Source organism: Chanos chanos, chromosome 1, assembly GCF_902362185.1.
Source record: "Chanos chanos chromosome 1, fChaCha1.1, whole genome shotgun sequence".
NCBI classification, from domain to species: Eukaryota; Metazoa; Chordata; class Actinopteri; order Gonorynchiformes; family Chanidae; genus Chanos; species Chanos chanos.
The window spans coordinates 54,632,386-54,647,034 of NC_044495.1; the positions used below are offsets into that span (position 1 = coordinate 54,632,386).

Below are 14,649 nucleotides of genomic sequence, written 5' to 3' on the forward strand. Positions count from 1 at the left end.
TCCTGGTTTCAATGATTATCCAGTGTCTGATTTTATGGTCTTCTGAATTTATTGCCTACTTTACTGCTTCCATTTGCTTTTGATTTAATAGTAATTATTAATCTTGTAAATTGACCCAGACCAAAGCAACAGAGCACTTTGCTTTTTACAAAGACATACAAGATATAAATGAATGTTGGACAAATAAGTTGAGTTTTAGAGTATAATTCACCTGGATTTGTTATTTCAATGATGACCGATTAAATGAGTCTAGGATTACTGAGGTTAGGTGTAATATATCCACAACAGAGCATGAGATATCTAATCTCATATTTAATATTTTGTATGACAGTGGAGCATAGTAATTAAGTGCGTGGCCACCAGCTGGTCTCAAGGTGGAGCCAAAGTGAACTAATTGCAATCAGAAAACAGCCTTATGGTCCAGTTTAAACTTGAGTGGCCACACTATTTCGAGTAAGTGTTTAAATAAAACAACAACAACAACAACAACAACAACAACAACAACAACCAGGTGAATTAACTTGCCACGAATGTGATAACTTCTACTTAAATAGTTAACCCACAATTTTCATTTATTTACTTTGTTGGTTTTGGAAAAACTTATGAATCAGTACTTAATATGAAGCTTATTATGGAGACAGTCAGTGAGACTATAATTTGCCACTGAAGATTTGTTTCCACAGGAAATCACTGAGTGTCAGGCAAAGTAACACATGATAAGTATATTACTTTGAGAAACTAAGACGCCACTCTTCCATGCAGTCGCCACTCATGAATTCAGTATGGATATGAGGAATCAAACACATACTGAATCAATTTTAGTATGATCTAGCCAAACGATGGCGCTATTTGATTCTCCTAGTCTAGATGGACATATAAAGTTTAATAGCATGTTTTTTTCATGTATTCTTAGTCTTGCCCTATTTTCCCTGGCTGAACCTTAACGATAAGATGGGTATCCTTTGAAGAGAGGAAGTTCCTCTTTCAGTACTTCCTGGTACTTCACACAAAGAGGTATGTGTGTCGGTGATGTTCTCTCATCTTGTCTTACCGTTATCCAACAGTGTGCAGGCTGTCCCTCAAACACCAACACAACTTTATGAATGTTTCCACGTTGCAGTGAAAATTGTCATAAGCAGTAGAAAAGTCTGGTCTGTTTCATGTTTTGTGTTGTACATTTTCAGAAGAAGCATTCTTTTAATTCCCGGGTTGTTCCTTTCAAGCTGTCTCCTGTTGATGGTCAGTATAGAGTTTAGCAGCATAGCAATTTGATTTTATCCCCATCCTGTGAAAGTGACATGGTCTAAAAACAATGTGAAAGTGACTGAGGGTGTTAGTCTGAGTCGATATTCCTTCAACAGTGATTACACCTTCACCCAGTTTTCAGCCCTCATAATGACGCCTGTGGCAGGAGATGTCTACAGGTTTTTGAGTGAGACTATAAAAGTCTATATATTAAAACCATATAAACAATTAGCAAGAGTTGAATTTGTGTTCCATGTCTACTTCATTTGTAAATGTAAACACTCATTCAAACTTTTATCCAACTATACCCTCATTCCTCCATATTCCTTCATTAATGTTATGTCCCCGGTGGAGTGTGGTGTCTAGGGGTATGTAGGGGAAGGTAGCATAAAGGACCCACCACCTGTGCTGGTTTTGGGACGGTGTGATGAGGGAGGAAAAACACGGACACGGGGAATTGTGGTGAAAAGAGTGCACGATATATTTAGAGTGTTTACAAAGTGTTATATATATATACAAGATATTTACAAATATACACAAAAACACACGAATGTGGGAGAGGACGCTAGACGGTGCCAAAGAAATGAAACTAGCAAAACAAAAACCACCCTGAGCTACACCGGAAAACACACACTGAGCTACAAAACAAAAAGGTGGCAGAGCCAAAGGAAACCTGACTACACTAACTAGAAACCGATATACAAAAGTGGCACCCGCCTCTAACCTATCCCTAGACAAAGTTAACACTATCGCGGGGATCCCCTTTCTTACCTGTCCGTCTCCCCGCGATAACCAAAACATCAAATCCAGAGCGCAATCCACAAACAAAGTCAATTAACGAGAATACAGAGTCAAACACAGAATGGCAAGTTTGTAACAATAATGGCAAAAACACACGAAAGGTAGAAGCAACAACGAGACCGAAATCTCCCCACACAGCACATCCAGTGGTGTTTAAATGTTGGCGCTCCGCGTCCGGTTGGCTACAACACGAGGGGCACTCCCTCCCTGGTTGGTCGAACGGGAGAGAGAGAGGCGGAGCACAACATCAGGCCAGGGGGGTGTTGCCAGCCCGCCACAGCTGGGTACCTGTGGAGAGAGAGAGAGAGAGAGAGAGAGAGAGAGAGAGAGAGAGAGAAAACGCACAGTGCGCCGCATGTAACAATTAACATATACTCTCTGACGCCATTTATGAATCTGAACATTTTCTACAATCGCAATAATTAAGATGAAAGTAAATGTTTATAAAATTTATTTTGTTTAACAGTTGTGTGCGACAAAAACTTTGTAACAATACAATCCTCATCTGTGTAGCCAAGACAGTTTTATCACCAGTGTTGAGAGTACTCCTCAGTTTACAAACTATCCAGTTATTTATTTGTTCAACTATGATGCAGCATTATGATTAAATTATGTTTCTGTGTCACAGTACCAAGCATTGCTGTTATTACTATGTTTTAAGTTTAAGCTTAAGCTCTTCCTGGGTAACAAACTAGCCATGCATTCTTTTTACTACTCATGTATGAGATGTTTTCCAAAATTAACTGATTGTCTATCTGATAACCATTTACCCTTTTGTAATCTGTTTTTGTTTGCAGTCTGAGTGATCATTTTTATGCAGACAATTATGTTATGGTCATGTCCAAAAGAATGCCTCTCCCACTATGTGCTTATCAGGATATGATCCTGAACCAGGACTCTGAACCACTGCAAAGTCCCACTCTGTTGGTTGGGATTGCTCCAATCAGCTTTCTTTTTCATACAAGTATACAGAAAATGAACTACATACCTAGTTATGCAAGTTCTAAAATTAATACTGTCCAGATCTCGAAATATATGTCAAAGATAACATGTTAATAACGCATTAACACATTTTTTTTTGAGCCAGTATTTTTTTGTTAATGCAAGTCCTAATATGACCCTTTGAATCACCCTTAGTGCAAGGAAAGGTAGGTTAGCTGGCTGGCCGACAAGATCACCTGCCACATCAGTACCTTGAGATTGTTTTCCATCTCTGGGCATATTGCACAGTAAGCGAGCTGCCTTATCATCTGAAAATGTAACCAGACTTGTGTGTTTCAGAAACTGGCTCAGTGCGAAGGAATAGGAAAAGTATATCTGCAACATCTAAGAGTAGTATTTAAAATTTTGGAATCTGTCAAAATGCACAAAATCTAAAACGGCCAACCTGCTATTGGGCGGAGTGAATTAATGTGATTGGGAAAGTTGTTCATGTTGAGTAGACTAATAATGTTGGCAGCCTGATCTTGAATTGTCTTATGTTAAGCTGCTGTTGGAAACTCCTCTTGTTGTGAATTGTTGGAAAATAATAAATACATTTGGATGAAGCATATTTTGTCCACTCATGTTTATAGACAAATTGAACTTTGAATAATCTTTCACTGGGTAAAGTTTGAGTAGATAAAAAATGTGCAATTAATCAAGATTAACTACGCAAACTCATGTGATTGACCATGACAAGGTTATTATGGTTTTGAAATTTTCATTAGTTTTTATTTTTATGTAGTCTTTCAGTTTGGTTTTATATTTCAGTTTAGTTTTAGTCAGTTTTACAAGTGCATACGTAGTTTTCTTTCTTTCTTTCTTTCTTTTTTTTTGAGAGATTGAATAATTTTAGTTTAGTTTTTAATTAGTTTTAGGGTTAGTTTTAGTTTTTCAGATATTATGAGGAAGGCTTTGATTTATAGAAGCTGAAAAAGGTGGGATGAAAGAATGTATGACATCAAATATGATTTACAAAACTATTGCTTATTAAAGGTCCCATATTGTGCAAATGCATAGTGCTGTAATGTTACATGACATGAATTTGACAGATTACAGTAGCCTGTTTGCCAGCCTACTCGAAGGCCTGACATTTTTTACGGCTTTTAGTCAATTTGGTATATTCTGAGATTACAATAAAAAGATTTACTTTCATAAAACAATCCACTTAAATTCAGTATCTTTAATGTCCGTGCTTTTGTATCATGCTGAACTGATTGGTTCTCGCGTGGTTCTCATTTGCATAAAGTTGGAGATTTGACATTTCAATTTCACTTGCTTCACCAGATTAGCTCCAATTGCTGATACTGTGGGCCTATCCCACAAATGCTGCATTATCCCACAAATGTTACTTTTGTCTACTACGGGGCTGTAGTCAAAGTATTCTCTCATAGGACTGTTTTGCTTTCTGGGTTCTGAGAACATCATTTAATACATCTTACACCACCTTGACTTTATGAGATTTAAACTGAGCTAGTAACCAAGTGATTTCAGTGTAAAGAAAAAGATATGTGCTAAAAATATCTAATACATATTTTCAAAGCAATATGGAAAAGAATTTGCCACCCTGAATAAACCCGGGGACAATTCAGGGGATTTACTCAAAGTTGGGCACACCAGAAAAAACTGAACAAGCAGATTGAATTGACATAAATGGAAAAATACTGAGCACAGAAATATGTCAAACACAAATTAGATACTCATACTTTGCTGGGAGTTCTATTTAAAGCTTGTAGTGGCTTTACATGACCCACATCTGCACATGAGAATACAAGCAGTTCCTCTTGATGTAAGTACAGTAGAGCAAAATATACTATGTGAATTTGAGTGTTGGAGGGTAATTTAAAGAGGGCAATTTATCGCAGATTACTAATTATTTCTCTAATTAGTTTACTCATTATTATCACTTTACTGCTCATGCATGTGCACTTTACCAAAACCACTGCTGAGGTTGAACTCACTTTGTTCTCACCATCTCTGAAATAGTGGCTGTATTTCCATATCAGAAGTCTCTCAAATCATTTGCTGGAAGGGCTCAAGACAACATAGGCCTTTCAACAGTATTGTTTTTCAGTGAGTGATGAGATTTAACAAAAAAGTAAGTTTTGGATAAATGGGCTCTAACAGACTTTTTGGTGATTTTTTTCTTAAAAGATTGTGACAACTGTCTATGAATATTTATAAATGAGTATGTACTATAAAGTTAGGCCTCTCACTGCCTTCAGAAGAGCTTCAGTCATCTTTGGTATGCTGATATACTAGTTCTTAGATGTTTTTATGGGCTTCGGTGGACACTTCTTCGTGCACAAAAGCAACCAAACCTTTAAGAGATGAGTAAGATGGAAATATACTACACTCCCAAACTTCCCAGAAATATCAAGAGATAATTAGACTGATGTTATTCACAAGTATGTGGTTTCAGTCTAGTTTTTAGGAAATCACCTATGAGTACATTTAGCAGTCCAAACAATGCCATTACAGTTTTGGTACAAATGAATCATATGGCACAATTGGTAATCTACTTGTCAAATATTGGACTCATTACAAAGGTAATGGACTCAATCACAATGCTGTAAAACCATGCCCTTAATCATTATGTTTTACATTAATATGTCAACATATTAAATCAACATAACTTTAAAAGAATGATTTACTGTGCTGAAACTAAATGTGCTTTTATTTTACTAAACATTCCTCTTCAGAGCTACCTTGGTCATTAAGCAGAGTCAGTAGAATCAGTATTCAAAACATATTATGGCATTTACAAATAAAGTTCTTCAAACAGCTGCTTTTGTTTTCACATCTTTCAACATGTTTCCTGTCATACATTATGAAACATACATATATAGAAAGAGACATGAAGTGACATGAGATTAAAAAAAGAGATTAATTAAACTTCAGCAAGCCTCATAAAATAAATGCACACTTAAACTATAAGAGAATCTAAGATTTATCCATAATGAGCATAATATATTTATGATTCATCAGTAATGATTGAGTTCACAGATATTGTGATTGACATTGAATAAATAATGCATAGTAAATAATATTTCCTTATGCATGCATTATGTACACTTAAATGTAATTAATTTCTTTCATGTTTCTTGAGTTTAATTCACTGCTCTTTTTTGCATGAGGATAGAACTCAGGACCAGTGTTCACAGCAGGTGTCCAAGACAATTTATACACTCTGCAGGGACTTAGGGCCTGTTTTCCAATGACATTCCATGTTCAGTATATTCTGCAAACTTTTTACATCCCAGAAGGTGCATTGTAGCTTTCAGTATGAATAATATCCAGCTGTTAATGGGAAACATGAGCTACCATTCCAAATATTAAGCAGCCTAATGATAGTGAATAACTGGGGGGACTTAGTAGGTATGCATATTAATTATGATGGTTACTAAAGAGGATTCTACAACCATCAAAACAAACAAATGAACAAACAATTTAACAATAGTGATAAAACATCACTGTATGTTGAGATACAATTTTACACTGTTTTACGTATGTTTAGTAATAACTGACATCATATCATACATTTTCTTCAGTAAAACCTGATATTTTCTACCAATATATTAATAAAACAATGTGATAAATCACTGCCTCATCAGAGACTGGCTTCCAATAAAAATACTCAATCTAAATAAATTCAGTAAAAACTGTAAATACTTTTAGTTTTCAAGCATTTCCAGTCTTTCCATAGAATGAGTGGGTATATGCATTTTGTAAGGTGAATATTTAAAGAATTTACCAGTTCCAGGGAAGTGAAAAGCAGAACTATTACTCAAATCTGAAAGAGGCCCAGCTGGGGCATTTTGCCAATCTGAGTGCATTTACTGAACTAGTCTATAGCATCATGATGTCTGAAGAAAGACTCTTTTAGCACTCTTTAAAGCCTACATGCACTGACTAATCCAGTGCAGTTTACAAAAGGAGTCACTCATCAGCATGTAGCTCTTTTGCTCTCTCTTTTAATCCAAACCTACACATTATTTTGTTTAGGTTTTAAGTCAAGGAACTTACATTTGGAAATTATGTATTATTACACCTGCTTCTAGTCTGCTGCTGTTTCAGTGCCTCCAGCCCCCGATTATAAATTTCTCCTCTTGTTCATTATCCCGAGTACTCTGGTTGGAATTGTTACGTGCGGTGCATTTGTGTGTGTGTGTTTGCGTCTTGTTGTGTCCTGTGTCTTGTTTTTTCTCTCTCTCTCTCATCTCCCTTGTCACCTGACACAGGGATTCAGCGGTGGCGCGAAACAGCTGCCACTCCCCAACTGGCCTGGTGTTGCGTCCCGCCTCTGTGTTTCCAGCCAGCCAACCAAAGATGGAGTGTCCCTCGTTGGATGGCCAACCGGAGATGGGGCGAGGAAATTTAGAGATGCCGGTTTTTAACTGTTAGTAGATTTCGGTCTCGTTGCGTTCGCTCTTGTGCTCTCGTGTGTTATAACTACTCGCTCTGTATCGCGTTTGATTTTTGTTATTGTTTGACTACGGTTTTATATAGACTATTGTTTGACTATGGTTTTAAGAGTATATATACAAAAAATTCTTTGTCAGTGGCCATGTCGTGAATCATTGAACATTCTGCCATACATGCTGAGCCGTTATACTATGTCATCTGACGTGATAAATTCTATGTATGACACTAATCTAGTTTGTTGGACTTTTGAAGATTTTTGCCTCTTGTGGTTTTGATGATTAACAAGTCTCTGAGCTGATGTTTTTCTGAAATTATTGTCTACTTCTACTTCCATTTGCTTTTGGTTAATATTAATTTGTAACCCTGTAAACTGGCCCAGACCATTGCAATAGAGCACTTTGATATTCCCTCAACAGCGATTACACCTTCACCCAGTTTTCAACCCTCAAAACGACACCTGTGGCAGGAGATGTCTACAGCTGCACTGTGGAACAAAAGGCCCTTAAGGAGCCTCAAACCAGATTTTGAATTGTGCAATGGGCAGCACGTTGGACTTCTAGCTAAATGGTGACACCATCAAAGGGTGTGGGTTCAAGTCCCACCAGTGTTTTGTAGGGACCTTTTGAGTTCAGGACTACATACTAATCTTTGTGCTCTAGGTAGTGTTTTTTCACAGGCTTTTATAACCTTGCTTCTCTGGTAGTGGAGAGTAGCTGCATGTGTGTTTCGTACAGGAGGTGGAGCCAAGACAGTGGATAGCACAGCAGAGAAGCTATTTCACACAGCTAAAAGGAGTATAGCAAGTGTGTGTATGCTGTATTTTTTTTTGTAAATGAAATGATAAGATTTTTCTCTTTGTAAATGTATTTTTATGGATGTTTACAGATACCTGTCAGGGTTATAATTCTAAATATCAGTTCTTGATTTTTTGAGTGTTCCAGATCTTTGAGTGAGACTATCAAAGTCTATCATGTAAACAATTAGCAACAATAGAATTTTTGTTCCATGTCAACTTGTTTTGTGAATGTAGACATCCACTCAAACTTTTGTCCAACTACCCTCTCATTCCTCCGTATCTGTTCATTTACCTATACTCTCTGGTGACATTTATGAATCTGAACATTTTCGAAATTTGCAATAATTAAGATGAAAGTAAATATTTATAAAATTTAATTTGTTTCATAGTTGTGTGTGACAAATACTTTGTGAAACTACAGTCCTCATCTGTGCAGTAAAGACAGTTTTATCACCAGTGTTGAGAGTACTCCTCAGTTTACAAACTACCCAGCTCTTTATTTGTTCAGTTATAATGCAGTATTAAGGTTTCACTATGCTTCTATGTCACAATTCTAATTTTTAATGGTATTACTATATTTTAAGTTCTTCCTGGGTAATAAACTAGTCATATATTCTTTATACTACTCATCATTAATTACCTCTCTCATTACTTTACTCATTATTGTCACTTTACTGCTCATGCACATTACCAAAACCACTGCTGAGGCTGAACTCACTTTGTCTCCTCATCTCCGAAAAAGTGCTTATATTTCTATAACAAAGGTTTCTCAAATAGTTTGCCGGAAAGCTTGCTCCAGTTGAGGGATGGCACTAGAGAACATAGGCCTTTAAACAGTTTTGTTTTTCAGTGAAGGCTGAGATTTAGCACAGCAGTAAGACTTGTTTAATTGGGCTCTAAGAGATCTTTTGGTAAGTTCTTTCTTTAAACAGTATGATCACTGATTATGACAACTGTTTATGAATATCTATAAATGAGTAGGTACTACGAAGTTTGGTCACTAACTGCCTTCAGTAGAGCTTCAGTCCTCTTTGGAATGCTGATATACCAGTTTTCAAATGAAATGTTTTTATGGTGTTTGCTGGATAGTTCTATGGGCATGAAAGCATGAAAGCAAAGGTAACTCTTCAGAGTTACCTTTGTCATCATGCAGAGTCAGTCGAGTCAGTTAATGCAAAACATATTATGGCATTTACAAATATAGTTCTTCAAACAGCTGCTTTTGTTTTCACATCTTTTAATGTGTTTAGGGTCATACATTATGAAACATACAAAGAGACATGAAATGACATGAGATTAAAAAAAAAGGACAATTAAACTCTGCCAAACCTAGCATAAATATGCACTTAGTAATCGATAGACATAAAATCCATTATTTTCTGTCAAAGAAAATTTACTAACAACCTAAGTTGTTTATCACGTATTATCTCTCATTTTTGTTTTATGTACAAAGAGCAGGGTAAAAAAAAAAAAAAACGAACTATTTCAGTGTAACAGTAATCCATCTTCAAATGTTATGTTGCCAAATGATCTTTAATCAAGAATGTCATTGTAGCACTGTAGCATTCATAGGTTGCAAAAGCACACACATTCTTTACTCAAGAACTACAGATACTAAAAAAGGACTCTGGTAAAAATAGAAGGACTGGTTAAACTAAAAAAAAAGAAAAGAAAAAAGTACAGGCTCTGAAATGTATAAAAGTAAAAATTAGCCCTTTGAAGCAAGGTCGTAGGTATGGAGTCAACACTGGGAAGGTCCAAATCTGCTGAGGGTCATTAACTCATCTCTTGGAGTACTGTATACTTCTATCATCTGACTGCTCTCAACTTACTTTTCTTCTTTTCTGAGGCTGCCCAAAGCACTGATGAATGTCACTGCCACCCATCTTCTTGTTCATGATGACACACTGTGAATGAAAGCTGACTGGAATAAAACTGCTTGCACTTTAATTAAACAAACACTAAGAAAACTATTTATCATAAGCATATACAGCTATACAGTACAGTATATGAATATACAATAAATAAATCTAATATTGTCTACATAAATTACACATGAAGAGCAACATAAATGATTGGCACTTTACTCAGACTTCACGGGAGCTTTCTAACAAACATAATGTAATAAAGACATTAACGTTAGCTGAATACGCCCGTGATCACCATTGTGTGTCGCTCGGTGAATGTGTGACTAATTAACTTTCTAAGTAACTTAGCTATGATAGCTGACGTTACTGACGGCTGATTAATTCATAAATCGGCGCGTTTTCACCAAAAACGTTCGTTTCCACTCCATGCAATTACCCACAGGAAATGATTATTTCGGATGGTGGTGCGTGTTTGCCGTTGTAGCAAACATTTCTCATAAATAGAGCCATGGATGGGGAATGTTTCGCTGATCTGAATCTACTCCATCGGCAATGTTGTCTGGTTCACTTTCATCCATGTCGCTACTAATTCTCCTGTCACGGACAACACATTCAGTTGACACTTTTTCTCCGTGGTTGAGTATCCTTTTCTTGTCTGTTTCGTCTTGTTAAGTCGTTTACCTCTTTTTCGTCTTTTTACGTCTGTCGTGCGTGATATGCACCGATGGATACACCAAGGGATCATATTTTCTATGTGTATTGTCCCATCTATTTAGGTTGCAATCGGTCTTGATGTTGGGAAGGCGCGCAATGATGCAAAACAAAAATAATCGATAACTCCCTCAAATGCATTAAAACTAAAGGAACGAGCCTGTTTTGAAAATGTACGGAGTGGAAAGTACAGATATTTGTGTTCAAATGTAGGTTGTAAAAATAAAAAGTTAATAAATAAATGCTCTAGTAAAGTACAGATATCTGAAAACTCTACTTAAGTAGAGTAACAAAGTATTTGCACTTCGTTACCTCCCACCTCTGATTATCCTGTGTAATAAGTAAAGTAGTTTTCCACTCACTGTCCCATTTGATGTTATGCTACAAGAATTTGCAAAAATAAAAGACTTAATTTTCACTTCAAATAAAGAGAAACAGAGTAGTGGTTACAGACTGAAAGGTGTACCATTTTATTATATTGGCCTCACCTGTAAATGTGGGTAGCCAAATGTGTTCTATGTTCTGTCCTGAAAAGGCAAGAACAAAAAGTTTCACTTTATGAGCAAGATTCAGGTAAACTTTCTTTTATCACTTTTCATTTTATTCATTGTTCAGTGCTTACACATTGTTCATTTATTCTTTATTCATTGTTCAACATAAACATGTCAGTCTATCCAAATAACCAAAACTTGTAGAAAATTACAATGAACCCCCTCTCCAAGCAAAAAATATAGCAGCCTGTTTTTGATGTGATTTTGTGTGCTCTCACTTATTGTGACAGAGTTTTTGAGCTGCAACTAAAAGTCCCATTTTCTATATTTCAGTTCCCACTGACCTCTGTATTTTTTTCTATAGTTTATCAGCCCAGCACCTGCTACTGTCATCCCCAATACAAGCACACAGGCTCCTGCAGCAATCTTCTTTTTCTCTGTACCAGAAAGTCCAGGATCTACCAGATAAACATTTTGAAGAAAGAAGTAATGTGAATTTTACTGTATTTTTATGTTTCGACTCTTTATTTTTATTTCTTTTTCTTGCTATCCTCTATGTATCCAATACTCTACACAGTACAGTGAAAAGCAGTGCTGTTTGAATCAGTTAAAGTTCCAAATTGTTTTAAAATTTTACAAATCTAATGTCAACAAGGTTTTTGATAATGATAAAAAGATAAGATTGCTATATAGGGATGATGACAATGACTAAACCCGACTAATGCATGAAAAAATTAAAACGCCATGGAAATGGTATGAATGCATTCCCATTTCTGATTGAATGGAATGTGCTTGATCATCATGCAGTTCAACCATTATTCATGCATAATAATGTGCAATCGTGTTAAAGTATTCTTACCCCAGTCATATATCATGGGTTTACTGAGGCTGGCATGCTCCACCATACAAGAGATCTTCTCTCTTGATTTGGGGATGTATTCCAGGTGAGAATGGATCTGGTAGTACCAATCGCCATCAGCCTTCTCCTCAGTGGAGGTCACATCAGAGGTCACCGGTTTACCATCCCTTAACCAGGTCATTTTGATAGCTTTGGGGTAGAAGTTGTAGGCACTGCACAATAAAATGGCAGGTTGTCTGCCACTGGCCTGCTTGATTAATCTGAGCTTGACCTCTGGCTGCACTGTGAAACCAACCAAGATTTATACACTGTATACTTTGAACATTTGGATATTTTTATTCATTGCAGTAATACTGATTTAGTATAATGGTGATTAACACTAAATTCAGTTGATATTTCCTGTGTCTGACTCACCTCTCTTATTTACATAAGGATAGTATTCAAAACCATAGTGTTTACAGTAGGCGTTTAAGAGAAAAGAGGCTCTCTGCAGGACCTTAGTGTCATTGTTCAGCCTCTTTTCCAATGACATTCCATATTCTGTGTATCCAGTGAACTTTTTCAGAGTGCTGTTATATCTTAAGTATTCAATCTTGTTAAAGTACTCAGAAAGAATTAACTCCGCAGTTCTCATATCCCGACTGCTGCACCGTACCTTTCGGTATGTATAACACTCTTCTGTTAATGAGAATCACAAATTACTATCATTGCAAATATCATACAGCCTAATAATAGTACGCAACTGAGGGGCTTAAGAACGGGGGATAATGATTAAACAAACATTATAGTTAAATTAGGATGGCCACTAAAAAGGATTCTACAATTATCAGAACAAACAAATAAAAAAACAACAAATATTACTGTCTGTTGTGATAACTTATGACATTGCATGTATATGTTTTGTAATGATCAAAATTCTATCATGCTTTTTCTTCAGTATCATACTTCACCAGCCTAATGTTTTCTACCGATATATTAATAAAGCAATATAAGAAATGATTGCTTCATTAGAGACTGTCCTCCAATAAAAATTTTTAATCTAAAAAATTTCAGTGAAAAACACTGTAAGTAAATTTAGTTTTCAGACATCATATGTTAGATATTTACAGAACTTACCAGTTCCAGCTAAACTGGAAAGCAGAACTATAATGCAAATCTGAAAGAGGCCCAGCAGGGGCATGTTGCCAATTTGAGTGCATTCACTGAGCTGGTCTATTGTAGCATGATGCCTGAAGAAAGTCAGCACTCTTAAAAACCTAAACACACTGACCAATCAAGTGCAATGCACAAAATGAGTCACTTGTCACCATGCAGCTTTTTTGCTCTTTCTTGCAGTCCAGACCTACGCATTATTTGGTTTAGGTTTTATTAAGCCAAGGAACTAACATTTAGGATTTTTTGGTACAGCTGTACCAAATTCGTTTTGATTTATTATGTTTCGATTTTACGATGGTGCAAAAGCGATAGGCATTCAGGAGAAACTTCAAATTCATACTTCAAATTTTGACCTTTTGCCAGGCTAGCGATATGTGGTAAAACAGCACTCTCTCATGATGCTGGGCAGTGGCAGTGAACTGCAGCTGTAGCATACCTGGCCGATTGATGCTCTTAGTCTTAAACTATTGGTTTATAAAGAGTTGCTTTTTAACAAAATAGTCTTCACAAACACACCGTAATAGCTAAAGGAAGGAAACAAGCAAAAATACCATTTAATATTTACAATAATACATCAAGAAAATACAGCAGAAGACCGCATATCTTACTATATATTATTGGTCAAATAAAGAAGGACATTATAAATTGTTACAGTGATACACAATGAGTTCATACACAATGAATTATTTAGAATATATCGCGCAGCAACTGGAGGAGAGACTTTTTACTTTGCAATGTATGGGCTAATAAATATTTCAATGATCCTGAGGTTAAACATTGCACAGAATGATTCTGAGGTCAAACATGTACAAACTCTCCCCATGTCCCCCTGTTCCCTCTCTCTCTTTCTGACCCTTTCTATCTCTATTCACCCCTCCCTGACCTTTTTATAACTTGTCACCATTCCTTGACCCTTCCTATCTCTTTTTATCCTTCTTTGACCCTCTCTATCCCTTGGAAAATTCCTAGGAGTGTCTCCTCCCTTCAGGCAGACACACCCCCAAAAGGATAGCAGCACCCCCCATCTGCAAATCAGATAAAATGCCAGACCTCCTGCTATCCTTCAGTTCAGTTTTCAGCTAAGCTGCAGTTCAACCTTTGGTTCAGCTTCAGCTCCAGTTGAGCTTCGGTAATGCCAACTGTAATGTAGTCTGTCTGTTCTGACTTGCTCATCTCTGCGAAGAATCAGCCCAGCCTCACCACTTCGGAAGATCGGCGATGATGAAAGACTCTCCCAGCACTGACACGAAGTCTTACTCACAGTCTCCTATTGCTAACCTCAGATACTCCGGTCTCTCATACCTTAATCTGGCTCTG

At 36.6% G+C, this 14,649-nt stretch overlaps 1 protein-coding gene across 1 annotated transcript; it reads right to left on the reverse strand.

The window, feature by feature from the left end:
• Positions 1–11,624: 11,624 nt before the first annotated feature.
• On the reverse strand, positions 11,625–13,357 carry LOC115804996 (H-2 class II histocompatibility antigen, E-S beta chain-like). The gene is made up of 4 exons (XM_030765485.1): positions 13,294–13,357; positions 12,592–12,855; positions 12,178–12,459; positions 11,625–11,776 (listed from the first exon to the last, which is right to left on the reverse strand). The coding sequence occupies exons 1-4, from the start codon at positions 13,355–13,357 to the stop codon at positions 11,625–11,627; spliced, it is 762 nt and encodes a 253-aa protein (XP_030621345.1).
• Positions 13,358–14,649: the final 1,292 nt, after the last annotated feature.

Excerpts from the sequence above, each read along its gene's own strand:
- LOC115804996 (XM_030765485.1), bottom strand. The coding sequence starts at position 13,357 with ATGCCCCTGCTGGGCCTCTTTCAGATTTGCATTATAGTTCTGCTTTCC. Across the intron at positions 12,856-13,293 it reads TTCCAGTTTAGCTGGAACTG|AAGAGTGTTATACATACCGA; the intron begins GTAAGTTCTGTA and ends TCTCATTAACAG. Across the intron at positions 11,777-12,177 it reads ACCCATGATATATGACTGGG|ATCCTGGACTTTCTGGTACA; the intron begins GTAAGAATACTT and ends TTTATCTGGTAG.